Here is a 20,974-nt window from a genome sequence, read left to right as displayed (position 1 = left end):
CACTTTCAGAGCAGCTTTTAGAAATCTGCAGCTGCACATGTGCACAAATCTATTGTATTTTTCAGCTTTATCTAGTTTGGAATTTTCTGGTTTGTGTTTTCTGTGAAGGACAAAACATTTACGGGAAAAAAGATTGATTAATTGTGCTTTTTTATTTGAAGTATATTTTGGTGTAAGTTTGCCTGTAAAGGACTAGACTCGCATCAACAACTCTTCAGCTTTGAGGCCAGGAAGGAACTCAGCTCTGACACACGGGCAGAATCACACCAGAGGGTTCGAAAACCATGTGGAGAACCGGGGTGGCACTGCGGGCGCTCTCCCGGGTCGGACATGGAAGGCTGCGCCTTGCACAGAGAAAGGAACACTCATTTTAAACGCAAATACCGGCTGACCCCGTTGGAGCTCCGGCGCACAAACTCTGTGATAGTGAGCGTGGGTACACACCACCCCCGGCCGCCCCTTCCTTCCCCGGCCGCCCCTTCCTTCCCCGGCCGCCCCTTCCTTCCCCGGCCGCCCCTCAGCGCTCCCGCGCTCCCGCCCCGGGCCGTGATTGGCCCCGCGTGCTCTCACTCCTCCAATCCGAGGGGGGTACGACCCCCCCCCCGCCCGATCCCGCCCGCCCAAGCGACGGCTCGGCTCCACCTTTCCGGCCGTCTCCATGGCAGTGAGGGCGCGGGGTGTTTTAAGACGTCCCTGAGACCACGGCGGATGGTTGCTTTTCTTTTCGAAGCTGGCGAGGCTAAAGGTAAACCAGCAAGTGTATTTGGTATTCTGTTTTTATTTCCCGACTCATTCTCCCGCAATCGTACGGGATATTACATTTCAACGAGATCGTCGATCCATCCCCCCCCCCCCCCCCCGTTCCCAATGGTAGGGCTCAGGCGGTGCGCGGCCCCGCTGCGGCGGTGCTGCTCCTGCCCTATCAGGGCCGCGGCCTGAGGCGGAGCGGCCGCGGGTCTTGGGGTGGCGGTGCTGTCTTCGGCCCGAGGGGCCTCCCTGGGGCTTCTGGAAATTCGGGGACTGCCGGTGGAGCTTCATCCCGGGCTGCCTCAGGCCTTGGCATCCGCCCAGGGCAGCAACGAGTGTAGCGGTTGCCCCACGGCGCAGCGGGCGAATGCTCAGGCTGGGGCCATTTTGTCACTCGCTCTGGTGCTGGTTTATTGCTCCTATTGTAAGCTACAGGCGCTCCTAAAAACAAGAGGTGCGTGCGGCGGCGTGCTCTGGCTTCTCCTGCCGCCGGTAAAGGTGTGTCGCAAAGCAGCACGAAGTGCCCTGGCTGAGGGAAGGAGCACTGAAGGGATGTGCTCCGTGTTAAACAAGGTGAAGCGTTAGCAACGGGCCAGGTGGCTAGACGTGTTTCCAGAGTGTGGTAAAACATGCATCCCTAGAAGACGCACCCCAACTTCAGCAGAGGCCACGTGTAAATCACTGGTTTCAGAGTTAGGGGTGACACGTGATAGTGAGAAGGCCTTAACTAACGTTATCTTGATGAGCTCTTTTAGCTCTCCCACACTTTGACATTATGAACATGTGACAAGTTATTTAATTTTACTTAAGGTGACAACAACGCAGTCACCTCTGAGGTGAAAAAAAATAGGCAAAACATTTTCAGCCTTCTGAAAAGTGCTGTAGGATCTTCATTTGCATCAGTGGGGAGTTGATCTCCTTAATAGCTCAGAAAAAAAGCTAGTAAGTCCTAAACAATTTAAACTGTGCACTCCCTTATGTACTGAATTACAGTGCTGAAAAGCTGAGCTCAAGAAGTTATCACTTAATTTTTCAAGCATTTGGACATTAAACTTAAGTAACTTAAGTTTCCTTTAGTAGCTTAAATTACTTAGTTAAGTTGCTTAGTTTAATCATGCCTGTACTCAAAGATAGTTTCCTAGGAACAGATCCCTGTGTCTGTGAGAAGTAGTTTACAATTATAACTTTGCGTTCGGTATAACATGATAAAAGCCAGAAATCAGTAATGTAAACAGTAATAGACAATTTATGCAAGCACAGTGTGTGTGTGTGATTGTAAGCATCTGAAACTCGAGAAAACTCAATGCTAAATCTGAAACTGAAAAAAATTTGGTTCTTTCATAAATTATTAGAACACAGTAGCATTTTCCTAAAACATATTGTGAACATTAGTAGTGGGAATGTATTCAAAGCATAATGTAGCGATGTCTTGTTGCAGGTTTTGTGTAGATAGCTGACATATAGATATAATGTGTGCAGCTTTTTAACCAGAATGGTTTAATACTGGAAAGTATATGTTAATGTAGATCTTCAGAAGATTTTAATTTCACTCGGTTTTCCTTCCATAGAGTACAAAACCGGAGCAAACAACTGAAGATGTCATCCCGTTTGGCTCAGGAGGTTCACCTTGCTAGAAGACATGAGGAAATGTGAGTAGTTGTTTGTGTTGGGTCTTGTGAGATTCTCCCTGCCTGCACACGACCCTCGGTGCCAGTGAATCTCCGCTCTGCACAGCACAGTGGTGCTTCAGCAAGGGGCTGGAGTTCCAGGAGGTGGCACTCTTCCTTTAGAAACCATGGGCATTAGCATCCTTGCCTGCTGTTCCGGGTATTTAGGTTGATGAGGTTTTTGACTTCCAATGGTGGTGCTGGTTTAAGATCTCCATTGTTAACCTGTCACCGTTAAATTCCTGTTTGGGGAAGGTAATTGGATTCTCTCACTCAATGACTCAATTATAGAATTGCTTCTTTGTTGCCCTCTAAATTCAAATTGTGAGGCAAATACAGTAATGATTCAGAAAAATTTGCTTTTCTTGTAACAACTAGTACGTGCCAATGAGCAAATGTAGTGCCGATCAAGTCACCCCAACCCACCCTGTCTTTCCTTCTTCTGGGAGATTCAGCGTTTCTAAGCACCTCAGCATTTGAGGACTGCTGACTGCAACATTATAGCTTCGTACAAGCACAGCAGGTGATGGCTGCCTGTACCTTTTCCCTCCCCCAGCACACCCACCCTGCAGCTGGTTTAATTAGCCCCATGGTTTTGAGAAAACTGGGTAAGGTAAAAAGGTTATTTTCTAGGTCCTGAGCAAAATGTTCTACCCACTTAGCAAAATGTTTTCCTTTGTAGACTGTCTCAGAGATCAGAGCTACTACAGCAGATGGAGACTTATTTAAGAGACAAAAAGACTAAAAAGACATGGCAAACTCAAGCAGCTGATGCAGCTCATAAAAGGAATGCAGCACTTTTAAATGTAAGTTTCTGCAACTACCAGGAACCGCATCAAAATGTCATGGTTATGTAGCTTAGATAATTAAAAAAAAAAAAGAGAGAAGTGTTTGCTCTATAGTTGTCATTTGAATTCTCTTCTATATGGTTCCCTCTTCTGGAACTTGACCAAAAAGTATTAAATGACAAGTCTTTATTATCCAATGGCATCACTACCTATTTGCCATGCCCTTCTTACAAAAGCCTCGTGGTGGCAGCTGCTACTATGTATTTTTATTTTTTTAAGTACCTGTGGAGATGTAACACATGCTAGTACAAGTCTGCGTGAGAGAACTTCGGGGTCTGTCAGGACTCACAGCCCCTTTATGCTTTGATTCAAGACATGGGGATATGTTTGAAAATGGGCTGACCAGGCTACAGTGCTTTGGGCCAAGCGTAGGAACTGTTCCCCCACTGTGGTTAAGTTGTGGAAGAGGTTCTCAGTTTAAGCACTTTACTTTCAAGTCTGTAAAAGCAGTGTTTGGTGTTTCTGGCTCTTCGTAGGGGTGACACCATTAATAATGCTCATAGCTGTTCTACATACCAGTTGTCATATTTAGGTAAGATTTGTTTCCTAGGTAAATTCAGCAGACATTGGAGAATGGGCAGTTTAAAAGATCTAGATTTGATGGCAGGGACTGGAATACTAAAAGGCTCCTCTGGAACCCCTAACTCAGGCCTCTGAGTTTGGAGAGATGGACTTGACCACTGACATGATGGATTTGAAAAATGTGTGTTGGTTTTTCAGGAGACAGCAGCAAATTGAACCTCCAGTGCCTTTTCTTTAAGCTCCTACTTATTAAGGGTCCATAATGCATGTATTGTGTTTATTGAAAAAGTAAGTTTTACTCTAGAAAATTACAAGATTAATTTGTATCACCAGAATTTCGTTGGGGTTTTTTTCATGCAGAGCCTGGTTTAGGTTTAAAATGTTCACATTTTGGGTGGGTATAATTCTATTGCATTAGAGTTTGTATTTAAATGGGAGTTATATTTAGAGAGGGGCAGACAAGGCAGAACAGTTAGCCAGGAATGCCTTCTTAACTATTCTGTGACAAAGAAGATTTTTCAACTTGGACTGGTGAACTGATGCATTCTGGACAGGGGCGATCAACCCCCCCTTTATTTGTTATAGCAAGTGTAGGTGCTTCAGTGAGAGGCTGGGACAAATGGAAGGTTTGGTTATTTTTTCCATGGCTCCTACTCCGTTAATTAGTAATTTCAGCCATTATCACTCCTATTTTCCATATGCATTTTAGGTTACTTCATAAATAGAGGGTTTTATAAATTATTTGTGTTTATGAATGCATTCTCAGTTTACATATGCAGGCAAACACAATAAATGAAAGAGTATATTTCTCCATCCTTTATTGTACTGGAAATGGTAACAATAGCTCAGACATATACAGAGTGTAAATATTTCTGCAGTTAAACAGATATTTGCTATCTTCTGTCACATCCTCAAAATTGTTCCTTTCAAGTGTCAAAAATGTTGGTGTTTGTACAGGAAAAAAGCAAAATCATATGTATCAAAACAAATTCTGTTGCAGGATAAAGTAGCATAAATCAATTTAAATCTATTAATTTTATCCTAGTTTTAACAAGCATGCACTCCTGCAGATGCTTTTTGATAACAGAAGAAAACAGGAAAAAAAAAAATCTATGTAGCATAATATATGAGAAGCTTGAAAACAAGACTGATTAATGTGCCAGCTTCAGAATATTGTTCCTGATACCAGGCACTGTACATTTCACAGTTACCATGTGGAGAGTTGTTGATTTGGCCTACTCAAAAATACATGGACATGACGAAGTGTTATTTTTTTATTTGCATTTCTGGTTTTCTGCGTGTAAGCAAAATCAGTTGTTTTCAGTAATAGATCATAGCAAAAGCCATTTTTCTTTCTCTGTGCTAGTTGGAATTTATGCACAAGAAAGATTTCAAAATTAATTTAAATTCGAATCAGTAGGAAGCAAGGAACTAACCTTTTTTTTTTTAATTGAAATTTTGACATTATAAGCATTTGTTCAGCATTTGAACATAATTATCAGAGTATTTTCCTCAATGTCTTTAGAGGGAGACTGCAGATTAGGGAAATCTGTGTCATTTGGTGCTTATATAATGTTGTTGTAATAAAAGCAGAAATTAGACTAGTATTTGTAATCTAATTTATGACATTTGTTTCTCAGTGATATTTCTTGTGTTTAGAAATATGTATTACTGTGGAACAGCTTGTAACATGAAATAGAAAAAAGTATGCTATATAGTAATTAGTACTGGAAAGGTAATTTAGAACAAATTTGCTTTCCTTCCCAGGCATGCAATTCCAGAATTATTTAAGTGGGATTCTGCCAGACTGATATCAATATAAGTGACAGCTGAATTTGGTCCCCTAAAAGCAATGCATGTCTCATGCATTCCATTTTACTTCTGGGCAAGGGTCTTGAATTGTTTTTGTTCCAGTCCTTGTGGTTTTAGGGGAAGCGCTGTAAGATGCTCTCTTTTTTTCAGTACTGTGACATATTAGATTAGCTGGGTTTTTTTCCAAAGAAGTTTATACTGATTATGTATTTATTTTTATATTGGTGACAGGGATTTATTTTTCCTACAAAGCTTGCCAGTTGTGTAGACACACAAGAAGTGCCATCTAATCTTTCAGTAGTTCCAGTTATTTTCTAAAGCATACTACACCTTCCAGCAAAAATTTCTTTCCCTGTCTGTCATTAAATCAGTATTCTGAATGACAGTAGACTGCACAACACAAACTGGAGTGAGCAACGAAAAGACATGTCCGATATCTAGGCTATGCCAAAATTACCTTCTCTACTAAACATATATGTACAACTGCTGTCTCCTTTCTTGCCTGAAAGACACTCATTTCCTATCACCATAAACATTCCAATGACTTGGCTGAGTCTATAAAGTAATAATTATTGATATTCTTCTTCCTTCTTTTTAAAATTCCTACAGTAATTAGGAAGAAGGAATCAGAAAGGAGGAAAAACCTGTGGAAGGATATGAGGTGAACATTACTGAATGATCCTTTATTCAGTATGGTTCATTATGATGGTAACTTCTCCAAACTTGGCCTGAGCCATTCTGATACAAGCTTCATTTGATGCTGTTTGAGTGTATCTGTTCTAAGTATGTGCAATTTAAGTGATTTAAGCTTAAGTCACTTAAATCTGTGCTGGCCTCTTGTTATTTTGACATCGTGATTTCAAATGGCTTATGTCCTTTTTCCTGTTCCTTCTTTAAGTTTATCACATTAGTCTTTTCTTACCTGAGAAGGGGCAGCCATTTGCTGCTTCTGAGAATTTGGATAAACCTGAGACTTAGTTTACTCTTTCTCAGACATCCTTTAGCTTCCTACAGTGGTATGGATTTTGCTGTAGAAAAGGGAGGAACAGTTTGCAATTATGTACAAGAGAATATTGTAAAAGAAATTAATGAAATAAAATAAGATGAACACTAAATTGAACAATCTGATTGTATCTGTGTCACTAAGTTGAACTTCAGCTGACAGTAAGGCTGGTTTTTTGCTTTTATGAATCATACTCTACCGAACTAAACTTGAGTTGGACACTGTTTACTTATTGATGTATTCAGACTGGCTATTATTCAATACGAGTAATCATGTTTGGTCTCTCTTGTGGATATGCTCCTCCAGAATCTCACTCTTCTTTTCAGCAGCAGTGGTGGTGAATATTTGGGAAGTCCCTTTGGGGAATTTCCTCTCTCGTTTAGTTTTTCTGTTGTACTCTTCACACCCGCTCTCTGCTCCCAACTCTGCCATCTGCTATACTTTCTTTCCCCCTCCACTCTGTTCAGCTTTGGCTTCTTCACACCCCACTCCCACGTCCCTTTCTGTCTCTCTTCATCTGCCCACCACTCAATCTCTTCAATGTTTGGGTATGGAACTAAGCCCACAAGAACGGGTCAGAACTTTAGAGGGGGAGGGTGGTTAGTTTGGGGGCATGCTTTGATTTGTTTGTTGCTGTTGATTTTTTTGGTTGTTTCTTTTTTAAAAGATTTATTTTGGCCTCTGTGAATCCAGCACACATCCACTGGACAAGCAGAAACCCAAATACTGATTTTTTTTTTTTGTAAGAAAGCTATGTGAGGTGCATTGTCATCCAAGTTTGTCTGGTGAACAGCTTGCTGCAGCTCTACATTTTTGTGCACATGTTATGCATGCATATTAGCAAGTCATCTTTGTCTTGAGAAGTAAAGATCTTGCACATAATTTGCCTAGTTACTTTACAGTTACAGTAGCTAGAATACATACTTCAATCTTATGCAGCACAGAAAAAGGTGCTCGGTTCCCCTCCATTTCCTTAAGTTTTATACAGCAGAATTTAACTAATTTACCCTGGTGTCCAGAGAGAATAGCAGTGTTTTACAGCAAAAGTCTTACTTGGTTGTGAAATGTGCTCTTGTATGAAAAAGGTGCAGCAAACATATTTAGCAGATGTAGGGTGTTAGTCTAAGCAGTACAAGTTGTATTTCAGAATGACTAAACAAAGATTTGAACTTTGGTGTTATTATTTGAAAGCTGTTTAGCTGTAATAGGTTTATTTAGTTAATTTAAATGTCTTTCTATGTGTATTTTCCTTTTAAAATTCCCAGTGCTTGTTTTTAAAATGTACTTTGCCTGTGTTTTAGGATATAGAAGCAGCAGAAAAAAGGCTTCAAGAAAGAATATTTTTACTTCCACATCCCGATATTGTTAAGTTAGAAGTAAGTCCTAGAACTCTGTCTTTTCATTTGTTTTCATTTGCTCTTTAACAAATATTTTGCTTTTTTTTTTTTTCTCTGAAGCATGTTCTTAAAGTGAAAAGAATTGATTTTAAAATCCAGTATAGCCAAAGGCTTGTGTGCTGTGTAGCAAGCTGAACCTTAATTCTGGAACAAGGTCCCTAGATTCTGGAGCATTTCTGATGGAAATATTTAGCAGCTTTCAGATCTATACTAACTTCTATTTTAAAATGAAGTCAAATATAAAAAATTAATATTGTGAATATCAGAAAATTACTGTGTTTACTATGTCAGAGCTATTTAGTTTGTTTTATGTGGTCATCCTATTCTCAGTTTACCACAGATTGTCATCTTTACATTTCAGGGTCAACAGTTTATCAGCATGAACAGAGAAAATTTCACATCAATTATTTAGAGTTGTATGGAAGCTTCTAAAAAGTACTGCAGCAGGAACAGTCGATTCTTTTTTTTCCTTCTCAACCTGCAGTCTGTAAAGCATTACTTAAAGATAAAAATTCTGAGCAGTCAGATTCCCATTTGTTTCTTGCCCCAGTGGTTTGTGTATTCTGTGCTATGTGGTGGCTTGGTTCCCACAGGCACAGGAGCAGAGTGTCCCATGCTGATTTGGGTGCTGGGGCCCTGTCAGAGCAGGGTGAAGGGCCGGGTTTCAGCACTGTCAGCTGTGAAGAGAGGATTATTGTACCTCAGCTTCACACCTGCTGGGCAAGTGTTGTCATGCTTAGGCTATTACTTAAAGGAGAGGCATCGCTTCTTGTTCTGGTTACTATTCAAAGTTTTCATCTGTCATTGCATTTTGTAAATAGCCTACTGTGACTGTGACAGGGTGCACACTGGGTATGCCCCTTCCATGGCTTTTTTATTATTTTTAGACATTTTTAGGCAAAAGGGTACACTTTTTCCTGAATACTTGTACATTTTGAATGATGCTAAGGAAGATGCCAACCTACTAATATTAAACATTAAACCTGTTTTGATTGTGTTCAGAAGTAGTTTTAGCCTCTTCAAGGACTTTTGAGTCACCTCTAGAGCTGTTTGGGTCAGTTAGTCCCATGGTAGGTGTTAAGCTGCTTGAGGCATGTCGAGCGAAGTCCAAACAAATGGGAGGCTGCAGAGCAATTGCTCGTGGCTGCAGAATGTCTGTGCTCTGCAGCAGTGGTGAAATTTTGGAGAGAACAGAGTTACTATTTGAAGGAGAAGATCCTATTTCAGCTTTTTTTTTTATGCTTCTAGAGAAGAGTGTTATAAATAGCGGAAAAAGAAAACTTTCTTTCATAGTACAAAATTCTTGTGCATGCTTTGTTCCAAAACACTTCTGAGCATATTTCACTCAGCCATGTATGTGTCTGTATTAATATACTCTGAAAGTTATGGCTATAATGGATCCCCAGCTTGCTGAGTCGGAGTAGTTTTGTGTGACAGCACATATGCTTGTCAAAAAAGATTCTTTGAGTAAATCTGTTGAAGAAAATATTTTTGTAAACCTGCAAGAGCCATAGTTATATCTGAGTTACATGTAAGGATCAAAATGATTAGCCAGGAATCTAATACTTTGCAGGGAGATCTTCAGTTTTATGCTACACTTCTCTCTCATTATATACTTAAGTAAAGAAAAAAGGCTCACTACATATGTATCATAACAGTTTTCTACTGCAAAACGATGTTTTTCTGAATGGACATCAATGGCAAAAAATACGTATGTGGATTGATTAAATTGTTATCTTAGCACAGTTCTTAGATCACATTATTTTGTGGGGAAAAAAAATTATACCTGTGACTTAAAATTTTCCTGAAAATGCTACAAAGTTGTCCTTAGGATACCAACACAAAAATGGTGAATGATGAATAACAGAGATAAATAATACATTAAATTTATTACTCAGAGGCACAGTGTAAAGCAAGAGGAAGGGTTAGATGATCCACAGTGGTTCTTCTAGACCGCAGGCTAAATATACAGCACTTTCTAATTATTATTTTTGTGATCCAAATACTGGAGATGATTACTTCGTCAGTGAGTTATCAAGTCTAAAATTTTACTCAAATATTTTGAACGATAGTTCTGTATAGTACTGTAAACTTTTCTAGGATAATCAGTTTACATTGGTAAATGTGCAGCTTTCATTTCCAACGTTTTTTTCCACTACAGAATTAAATTCCAGTAACATACATACTTAAATATAAAAGCTGCTTTTGGAAAAGTATATAATCATGGAAAGTAGTTTATTAAAGGTACTGTAGCGTGTAAACTGATGTGTTGCTTACCACAAGAGGGCACATTCAGTCATTTCACAGTTTGTCCTGCAGAATGAAATATTTCTAGGCTGATATTTTGTATCATACAAGAGATTAAAAATGTCATGTGTTAAGTACGTTGTTCTTTTCTGAATTGCTTTACTCTTAAAGTACGATTTAATAATGCATTGCATCTCTGTATTGTTTTAAACTGGCTGACACAGATTTTGAAATTAAGTTTATTTTTTCTTATATCTTTCTCAGACTCTCTATTGGGCATCAATAAAAGAATCTCTTCCCAAGTGGGAAGAGTTTCTTTTAGGAAGAGCAGAAGTTCCTATTGGCTTTAAGAAAATGAAAGCTACAAAGCAGAGCATAAACTACCCAGAAGAAGATTCACAAAAATAAACATTTTAGTTTCATTTTGTTTTGTAATTTATCACTTAAGCAGAGAAGATCATCCAGATCAGGCAACAGAATATCATGCCATTAAACTGAAATGTAAATAATTTAAATGAAAATTAATTATATAGGATAATTTGATTCCACTGTTGCATTGTGTACAATTCCTTATTTTTATTCTGTACTAGAGAGGCAATCCTCAAACAGGCTTTTAGGATCAAGAATGAGAAACATTGGTGTATAGATTTACACCGAGGCAATTGGGTTTTCAGTATGAGAAGAATTTTATATTATTTTTAATCTTCTGCTTCTACATATAAGTGCAATAAGTAAAGACAGAATCTTGCATTATCCTTCTTCACTTAAGTCATCTGTGCTGCATGCCTGCTCAGGGATGAGGGAGAAAGGAAGAATTTACTGTTAGCAGAAAAGGCAGACTGTGCATCAGAGTAGCCTTGGTTTAGCATCAGGAATCTGTGGAAGAACCTTAATGAGAGCAGTTGTAGAAGGAACAAACTTGAATTCCTGCATCTTGTTTTCCCTGATTTTTGTCATTGCCACTTTCATCGCTTCTACACCTCACTCCAGGCAGCTTTTCCCAACCTCCTTCTGCCTACATTGTATTTCTTGTCTAACATGTGGGCAAACAAATCTCTAGGGCTTTTTGCTACTTCCAGGTTGCTCTTAATGCTATTTTCTTTCTGCTGATATAATCTATAAGTGAGATCTTTTTCTGAGACATGAAAAGTTTGAAAGAAGCAAACTGAAAAGTAACTGGCTGTGGCTGTCCAAGAACAAAGCATATACAGAAGCTGAGGATATAATATTTTCATTTTCAACCATTGAACAGCTTCTCAGCTTTCACCTACAGAGGTACAGTATCAGTGAGTTTTAATTGTACTGAGCTAACTAGGTATGAGAAATTCACTGGTGCAGAACTTCTAAAAGTGTCAGCTCAGTGGAAGATCCTTCCTGGTTGTGACATGGCCTGCAGAAAATTAATCTTTCCTAAGCAAAAGAAGCCTAGAAAATATTAATTTCTTTTATTGTTAAGAACCTGGACTTGAGTCAATATACTGTTAAAATTTAATTTCCTGCAACAACATCATTCCACCCCAACCTGGAAGTAGTAGGAAAAAAAAAACAAAACCTCTGCCAGTGTCTGAGGGTATGAGAACGTAATGATTATAAATATTGCTAGGCTGCTACGTATCTGAGCTATGCATCTTCATACTACATAGAGACCCCACTATTCAAAAAAAATTATATCCCTATGTAGCATGAAGAATCACTGACACAACAAAATCAAAACTTTAGGTACAATGTAAAATTGTTGTATATTTTCCACAAATGAATTAAGAGTTCCTTTTAAACTTTTTCTATTGAAGTGTCCATTAAACTGATAACTTTTTACAGAAACTGCCATCTTAGAATTATCCTGTTGAGTGGGTGTTGGTGTTTGTAACAATAACGTTGTTTTCATAATATGTGATGGCAGATTAGCACGCTTCTCTGCAGTGTTGTTAACAGTTGTAATTAAGGAATAAACAGTAAAGGGTGTCAGTCCGATGACAATTTCATCTATAGTGTCACAATACAAAATGTCACAAAATATTAGAACTGTTATATAACTACAAAAATATCAAATTAGGCTTTCATCTTACAAGCTGAGAGCTTAAAAAAAACTTGGCATAGAGATCATTACAATTTTATACCTACTCAGTGTTCTGTCACAAAGACAACTTGGTAATATTTTCTTCTGTAAACTCACAATGTGATTCTCAATCTGATTTAGTGGGAATGTGTATGATCTTACGGTTGTAGAGCTCACATTTAAAAAGCAAGTAATTGGAACCAGTTGAGCACAAAAGAAGGGAAAACTTATACATGATGCTCAGAATGAAGGGATGGATGAGCAGTTAGTTGCTAACAAAGAATGGGATTCATCCCGTTCTTTGCATCCAAAGGGAAATCACCTAAACTAAAATCTGGGCCCCTAAGTACTTTATACATGCGAATAATCTGGGTCTTTATCTCTTTCGACTCCACCTAATCACTGGGACACAATGCAGATGCTTACTGTCTCCTTGCCCTTGTGATTTCCCCTGGAAGGAGGTCTAAGTGTGTGGACAGTGAGGGCATGGAAGCTCCATGGGTGAGAGTTTGGCAACATGCGTGAAAGGCACCTGCAAGCAGGATTAGAGTAGTCACCATGCCACTGTTAGGTGCTCACATAGCATGCCTGAGAGGAAAATGAAATTATCTTCAAAGAAGGAATTTAACTTTTTTTACTGCAGCATAACTTTAGAAGCAGTAGGACAACTAGTTCAAGGAAAACTATTTAGAAACATGTCCAGAAAAGTGAAAACTGAATGAAGAGAAACATTTAAAGCGGTAATGTATGTAGGTGACTGCTCTCAGAGACAAGGGCCTTCACGTTGGCCTGTGGTTTGAAACAAATAAATGCCTATGACTGTGAAATAGCACAGCAATAGCAGCAGGGGCAACACAGCAGGGCCACTAAGGTACAGGAGCAAGTGTCTCCTGAGCTGGGGCGTGCAGTGGCGCGGAACATAATTATATGGTATCTCCTGTTCTACTTACAATTTTTGAGTATAATTTACCATGGCTGGGCTAGCTTGATACTTGCCTTTTTATAGATAAAGATTTGAGAAAGCAAGTGTTAAACTTTAGTGTGCTTAAAAAGAATTTAAGAATCCCCCAAAGTGATTTCTACTAATCTGATTTACTATTGGTCTCCTGTGAGATCTTGAATGGGTATTCTTCACCAAGTCAAGGCAGTTACCTAAAACATGTAGTTACACCCCATCTTATCCCAAGCTTTTATATATGTATCAAAAAAAATAAAATATAGATATTACATCATATGTATCTTCTGTAATTTCCTACCCAACCTGAGTAAATGTCTTTTCTCTCAAAAAAACCCACCACATGCCCCCCCCCAAAAAAAAGAGAAAAATACCCCAAAACGAACAAACAAACCAAGAACAAACCAAACTTGTCACTCTGTAGTCTTGACTTGCTGCTTGCCCTTTTGTGTTACAATACATGTATGCATAAGGTGCAGTGGTCCTAGGGGCCTGTTGCTTCTTGTGCTTGTCTAGTAGTCAGGGGACATCAATTGAGTGAAGAGCAGTGAGGAAACCCAAAGGTTTTTCCTTGTTTATAAGTTAATCTTGGAGTATCTTGCAGGAAGAAATAATTAATCATACTTTTCTAGGTTAATGCACAGATGAGTAACCCCAATACTAACCCAGGAGCACAGCCTGTTCACCCGTCTTGTCACCTCTACCAATACATTCCCAAGCTTTTTACTTTCTCAGTTATCTGGCTGTGGGGGCAGGAGCAGAAGGCAGGGCATGTTACTTTTCCCTAGCATAAGAAATTTCTTACTCTGCAGAATCTTTCACAAGCCTATTAATTTAATTTGAAAGTTCATTTGAAATAGTAAGTTGGTTTAGACACATGATATTTGACATTATGGTATCCTCTTGATTGTATTTATTCAGGATCATGTTTTCATAAAAGTTGGGAGCTAATTTTTAGGCTGAGCTTATAGTTTTTCATTTCTGTCTTTTTAGTTCACATAGAACAGGTTGGGGATGTAGATGCTCAGTTTGAGCTTGTTGGTACTGAAAAATAAGAAAACCAAATTTGAAATGGAATGTACTTTTAGGGGTTATATCTGAAAGAAAACATTATTTACTCCATAATGGTAATTTTCATAATATTTTAATAGTTGTGTTCAGATACAACTTGACCTTAAATATCACCCCAAATGCAAGCTGTTTTAACATATTTGTAATGCTAAGGTCTTCATTACTGTGATATTCTGTTTGCTCAAGGATTATAATCCATGGGTATACTGTGTTGTACTTGAAATAAAGCTTTGATCCTGTAGTCACTGCCTCTTGGATCTCAGTGTTGCATTGTATGTATGAGTTGGATATAAGTTGGTGCCTGCTGCAGCCAAGTGTGAACAGTGAGTAGACCAGTGATAAATACTTTGCTTAGGTATGGTGTTTATTTTCCTCTGACTCTGATATGAAATATCAATCTGCTGAGTGAAGATGAAAATCTCAGAAGTTTACTGCTGAAAAATCTAAATTTAATGAATCCCAGATCGATTATTTGCACTCTTCCTATTGTTTCATAATAAGTGTGAGCTAAATTACTTCAGATATGTGATTACTAGGAAGAGGTAGAGAGAGATACTTAAACCCTTGCTAAGGAAACAGGTGGGGGAAAATGGTTCTTTAGTACGTCCTCCTGCTGTGTGAAACTCTTTGTCTTTGCTATAAATAGCATTTTTATAGATTTGATTTGGGAATTTGCTACTCCTTTTAAACACAGCTAAAACAGCTCTTGAAAATGCGCTAAGTTGTACCCGCTGTGTATGTAGCCTTCCAGCTGTAGCTTTTACATTTGACTTACTTTGGATACGTCTGTTTTTTAATGCATACAGATAGAAAGTATGCTCACTTCTTCCGATAAGTTTTATCGCTGTGATGATGATCTTAAAAATAAACGTGTGGTGTTCTGTCCCCTCACTCTCAGTCCTATAACCTACCAGAAAACCCTAATAGGCAATGAAATTGTGTGAGACGGTATTTACATCACACTTTTGAAACAGATTCAAGCAGAGCCAGCTGCTGTAAGATTATTTTACAAATCTATTGCAAATTAATAAAAGGACAAAAATTGCCTTCCTTTAGGTAAATTACAGTCTCCTTTACTAATTGCGTAGCTTAAAGCCGCAGTAAATAAGTACCTGCCTCACTTCGGTGAATGGGAAATGGGAAATGCAATTTTGGTAACCAGACTTGCCTTTCTTTACCGATATACTTCTTATGTGTTCCAATAGCTTCATTGACGGAGCTCTGACTGTTGCTCAATAAAAGCTTCCGGAGGATGATGTGCTCAAGTGAAGTACATGCCGGCAGCTTTGTTCAGCGCGGGCGAACCTGCGCGCTGCGCTCCGCGGCCGCGCTCGCCCCGCGCCCCGCCGGTACGGGGTCTGCCCGAGGGGCAGCGCTGCTTCGAGCCGGGGAAACGCCGAGCCAAGCGACTGTGGGAAAGGGAGAAAGGAGGGGACAAAAAATCTCCAAACAAACCAAACCCCATTTCTCGGTGTTTGGCCGGTGTGAAATGAGCTCGCTGTGGCACGGGGGAGGACAGACGGGTGGCGGTCTGTCGTGATCGGGGCGCGGGGACTGCGCGCCGCCGGGAACAGTGCGCTGGGAGAGGGAACGGGAAGCGCATTGTGTGTGTCCTCCCGCACTCAACGGCGCCGAGATTCCCAGGAAAGCTCTGGGCAGCGGGTTTGATTCCTTGGAAACGCTCGTAATAATGTTAACAGTAAAAAAACATATCCGTAAAATCCTAGGAAAAAGGTTTGTCTATGTAACCCAAAGTGTCGCGGTCCCCAGTCAACTGGAAGCGGTGTTTAGAGGGCGCTTAAACTACTGCCCCGCTTTGCTCTATTTCTCGGACGTTTCTTTGTATTAAGTTTCCGGGTACACTTAGCTTTTCCCTCTATAATTAGCTTTCTTTTCCTGGATTCATTGATAGATACGATAATCCAGTGTTGGTAATATCTCAATTCATTAACATAATGAATCAGAAGGAAGAGGCTGATAATAAATCAGCTTCTATTTGTGTGAAATATCTTGGCAACTGACAGCAGTGAGGAAGACAGTAGAAGGAGTATCAGACAGTTAACTGGACCTCGGGAACGCGGCTGCAGGAGGTCTCAGGTGCTCTCTGCAGTTTAAACGCCTGAGCCCTTCACAGGACAATCGTGTCCATTGCAGTGGGGCAGCGGCGCTGATGTGGGAAAATACCTGGCTCCCGTGGCCTCGGTCTCCCAAGTGGTTCAATAGCGCACATCCCCGTTGTTTGGGCTCCCCGCCGCCGCTGGCAGAGCAGCCCCACGGGCTAGGACGGGGGCTACCGCTGCTCCCCTCCCTTCCCCCCCGACTGCTGTGGCCCCATTTGTGCGCATTGCCCGCGGTCTGGGGCGGCCTGGAAGGGGCTCCGAGAGGCTCGGCGAAGAGCCGGGAGAGGCGAAGCGGCACCAGCGAGGTCCCCACTCCTTGTTCCATCGGCTAGGAGTATTTCTGCCCCCGGGTCATATCTCTTTTAAAGTTTGTCATCAGCGTGCTTCTTCCGCAAACGCAAGGACGGCCAAGATGCAAGTATTTGTAGAAGTCAAGTTTTGTGTTGTTTCGGGCTTACACACCCAGAATTTTGGGAGCGGACCTTTTCTGTGGTCTGTGTCTGACAGCATTTTGTCCCCGCTGGGGACAATAAGGTGCTTCTGTGACTAAACACGCTCTTACCGGAGTCACCTAAAAGAAGAGTTTAAGATCACTGGTGACTTGAAGCACCCGCACTGAACGGCTGTTTGGGCTCCCTGGGGAGCACGCCCGAGACTCCCTGAGGGCTGAGCTATATGACGCAGCTTCAACACCTTACGAGGAGAGGCAGCCCGTAAAACAGAGAGCACAGAAGTCTAAATGTACCCTTTTCCTATTTTTTTTTTTTTTAATTTTTAATTGAGGACACGTGTTGCCCGTGATTCAATCAATTAAGCAATTGCAGTAAATCGGTGAGATAAATACAAATAACACGAGGCTACGGCTTTGGGCTAGGCAGGGTTAGCAATAAGAGTAGGCTAGGAGTGGGGTTAAAAGTTGGGATAGCGTTACCTGGAGAATCAGGATGTGTGGTAGAAACCAGCTGGTAAGAGCATTTCCCCCTCCCCCTTATGGGTCTTCACTAAGGCCCCGAGGTGATGCTGTTGGTCAGCACAGCACCGTACCTGTGAGAGGACTGGTGAGAAGGTGGGGAGGATGGCAGCAAGGGGGAGGTGGGAGGGCGACTGGTTAGGGCAAAGCTGGCCGTGGTGTGAGGTCTGTGAGCAGGAATCTTCAGGAGAGGAAGGGCATGGGGTGACCAGGCAGTAACCCCCCCAGCACCACTGTCCGAGGGGTGGGTGTCTTTCCCTGCTCGTGGCCCCCTCTGCCTGCACAGCCCCAGAGTCTTCCTGTCCCTTGCTATCCCATCTTCATGTGGCTCTCAATGAGTCTAAAGTATTCGGGCAGGCAGCCGGTAGCCCTCGCTGTGGCCGCTGTCGGTGCCGGCTGAAGGGCAACGCCTCCACTGGGACCCGCCGTGCCGTCTTTCCCCTCGGTTGCAGGAGCAGCTGCCTCTGGCCCCTTACTCTCTCCACAGAACTCGGCTGTGGATGGCAATGCAGCCCCGGCTTTCTGAGGGTATCCAGGGTACAAATTTGAGGAGAGAGGCAGGAGGTGTTAGGGAGTGGGCAGGAGCCACACCGTGAGAGCTGGGGAAGGACCGCAAGGACTGGCAGCAAGAGCCCAAAGAACAAAAGTGCCCTGATCGCATGGTGAGGTCCATGAAACCCGTCCCTGGAGGGGACCATCGTGGATGACACGCAGGGGTGGGCTGGCACAGTTGAGGCCCAGCAGGCTTACTTAAAAATCATGCAAATACTTCCGTAAAATGGCTTAAAGCGGCAGAAGGATAAGTCCCGCAGGCACCTGGGCGTCCTGGGGAACACAGCGGTTTCGGAAAGGCATGTGTCAATTTAGCTCTGGTGTTGACTTAAGCGAAAGTGCTTAGCCATTCCTAAACCTAAGTCAATACAGACTTAAGCCAAAATTGTTATTAACGAGCTCTAATCTGATTTAAGAGCCTCCGAGCGAGCCGTGTCTACACGACGCGCGTTGCCTTGCGCTGCGCTCCGCGGTGCCCGGTCCCCCGGGGAGGGGGGTGGGCCGCAGCCGGGGCAGCGGGAGGGGTCGGGCAATGTAGCCCCGGGGAGGAGAAAGGCAGATTTCGGGGAGCGCCGGGCCGCCGTGATTTGGGATGACCGGTGACCACCCTCCGCGGAATAACTTCATTAAACTGTACCGAGCTCGGCTACCCTGGGGCGATTCGGGTCTGTGCAAGCGCCTCCGGCCCGGGGCTGCCGGCCCTCCTCTGCCGTACCCTCCCGGGGCGTAGTGCGAGGGCCAGCAGTTCCGCTCGCTCGGAGAGGGACATGCCAGTGCATTTTTTTCCCCCGTCCCAATGGGGCAGTTGAGCCCTCCACTCCACCCCTCACTGGGGGCCTTTCTTTTCTTCCTCACCAGCTTTGAGCAGCCCTGTTTCAGATTGGCCTTTTTATGTTTGATATAAAGAATAGTTGTTGGCCAATTCCATCTTTTCATCGCTGCTCTTCAGGCCCAGGTCCAAGCGGCTTGTCAGATGCTCATTAACTCCCCCTTTGGCTCTTTCCAGTGTGTCTCCTAAGCTCATTGTGCCAAGAACTAGCGCTTCTTTCTCTTTACATGGCTCCCTTTCTCTGCTCCATCAGGGAGACAAATTACTTTCCAAAAGGGATCGCCAGGGATGGTTTAATGAGAATTTCTCCAGCGCTGGCCGTGGAAATCAATGTAGTTAACATTCGGTGCACTTAATTGGACTTTTCTCTTCTGCCTCCTTCAAAAAAACTCTGAAGCTATCCTGTTAATCTCTCATTTGTAATCAATTGTGTTGACTAAACAAAAGTCTAGGTCGTCCTTTCTTCCTGTCCCAGACAATCCTTTGTTGCCTCTAAATGCCTCATTCTTGAGGGCTCCTGGTCGTGTAGATGGGTCCGATTTTTGACAGTTCATTATTGCGCTTTTGTCCATTTAATCTCCCTCGCTGTGTTTTGCATGTGCATGCCTTAATGAGCTCCGTTGGCAATTAACATGTTTCTAGCAGCAAACTGGTTGCTCAGACGTTTGGAGAGCGGAGTGCAGGGAAAAGGGCAACGCAGCTGCCTGTAGGTTGGTCTCTTCCCGGTGCCCGGCGCGGTGTCGGGACACACCTGGGAGCCGCCCGGTCTCGGGGAAGTGCCGGGCCGGGCCGGGCCGGGCCGAGGGGGGAAGCACGGCGGCGCTGGCACGTCGCTCTCTGCGCGGAGGCACCTCTAACCCTCCCCCTGAGGCACCGGCACCGCTCAATCTGTTGTGTGCGCGGCTGCGGCGCCGGGCGAGGGGTTTTTGTGCGGGTTTTGTGCTATTGAGGCTTGCTGGCAAGAGTGCCGAAGTGTGAGCAGTCGTGGACAGCAGAAACATCTTGTGAGGGAGAAGATAATTGGAGTCTCTGGCGTGTGTGTGTCTGGCAGAGCCGCCCCTCCCCCGCGATCTGCGGCTTGTGTGTGCCGAGATGCGGGGGGGGGTCCAGGGCCGGCCGGTGGCGAGAGCGCTGCCGCGGCCCCTTCCCAGTGCGTCCGAGATCGGGGGGAAGCCGGAGCGACAGCCGGTCCGGGGAGGGCTGCCCACCGCCCGGTGGAGGGGCCAGGTGACCAAGCCCACCAGCGGCGGCCGACACGGCACTTCAGGGTGCCCAGAAGATGCCCTTAGCCGCGACGGGGATGCCCTCCCCCACCAAACGGCTCTGTAAACAACGCCGCTTTTTATAAAAATGCGATAAGAACGCGCTTCCTTAATTCCCTTCCTGGGAGTGGGTTTCGCGCTGCTCTCGCCCATCAGGAGAGCTGAGGAAGCAGCCTGCGCGCTGTCTGTAGGGCCCGCAACCGCGCCTGGCTCCCGCTTTCGGCTCCCGGCTGGCAGCCCAGACTTCTTCCCGGCGCCCGAGGTGCGGAGAAGGCGGCGCTTCCCCCGGACCTGGCAGCGGGACCGGTTCCATGGGCACCGCTCGGGATGCGCACGCCCCGCTCCCGTCCTCCGGGACCTTGTCCTGCCACGGCCTCCCCCGGCACAGTGTCCTCCCGGAGAGAGGGGTCCCTCCCGCTGTCCCCGGCCCGTGGGTTGTCCCGCCCCGTCTGTCGCGGCGGCGGGAGAGCCAGACTCGGCTCCTGCCTGTCGGGGGTTGAGCCGCAGTCCCTTCACTTGCGGGACCGTCCCCCCCCGACAGAGTTTCCGGAGCGGTGACTTATCGATGACGGGGTTTGCATTTTTTCCCTTTTTAAATTTCCTTTTAATCTAAAATTCTCTGAAATTTTTTTAACAAATTCGGTCATGATCTTTCCCCGCTGCCAGGATCACTGGACATTCTTTTCCGCTCCTCAAACCGTCAAAATGCTATTTCAGACACTGGAAAATGCAAACCCGGAAAACTCTAAAATCGCCCCGTCCCTACAGCGGGAGCGCGGGGCCCGCAGCCCCAGCCCCAGCCCCCAGCCCGCTCCTTGGAGAGCGCGGAACATCGCAGCCTAATAATGAATCCAGAAACCCGGAGCGAGGGGTCGACTCCCGTTCCTGCGCTCGGCGGCGAGCTGTGCTCGTCCTC

At 43.6% G+C, this 20,974-nt stretch overlaps 1 protein-coding gene across 4 annotated transcripts; it reads left to right on the top strand.

Annotated features, from left to right (window-relative positions):
• The first annotated feature begins 638 nt into the window (after positions 1–638).
• C11H3orf14 (chromosome 11 C3orf14 homolog) lies at positions 639–14,573 on the top strand. Of its 4 annotated transcripts, none has more exons than XM_032121038.1 (5): positions 639–745; positions 2,316–2,396; positions 3,097–3,220; positions 7,901–7,975; positions 10,508–14,573. In XM_032121038.1, the coding sequence occupies exons 2-5, from the start codon at positions 2,344–2,346 to the stop codon at positions 10,649–10,651; spliced, it is 396 nt and encodes a 131-aa protein (XP_031976929.1). In that variant the 5' UTR covers positions 639–745; positions 2,316–2,343; the 3' UTR covers positions 10,652–14,573. The 4 variants fall into 4 exon arrangements, with proteins under 4 accessions (XP_031976929.1, XP_031976927.1, XP_031976930.1 ...); XM_032121036.1 differs by lacking the exon at positions 639–745 and adding an exon at positions 883–1,201; XM_032121039.1 differs by lacking the exon at positions 639–745 and adding an exon at positions 883–1,245.
• Positions 14,574–20,974: the final 6,401 nt, after the last annotated feature.

The sequence above is a fragment of the Corvus moneduloides genome, chromosome 11, assembly GCF_009650955.1.
Source record: "Corvus moneduloides isolate bCorMon1 chromosome 11, bCorMon1.pri, whole genome shotgun sequence".
Classification (NCBI taxonomy): domain Eukaryota; kingdom Metazoa; phylum Chordata; class Aves; order Passeriformes; family Corvidae; genus Corvus; species Corvus moneduloides.
This window is presented reverse-complemented; position numbering and strand designations above follow the sequence as displayed.

Bases quoted from the DNA above. Each gene is read 5' to 3' on its own strand.
- C11H3orf14 (XM_032121038.1), top strand. From the start codon at position 2,344: ATGTCATCCCGTTTGGCTCAGGAGGTTCACCTTGCTAGAAGACATGAG. The intron at 2,397-3,096 runs GTGAGTAGTTGT...TTTCCTTTGTAG, and splicing joins GCTAGAAGACATGAGGAAAT to ACTGTCTCAGAGATCAGAGC. The intron at 7,976-10,507 runs GTAAGTCCTAGA...TATCTTTCTCAG, and splicing joins CCGATATTGTTAAGTTAGAA to ACTCTCTATTGGGCATCAAT.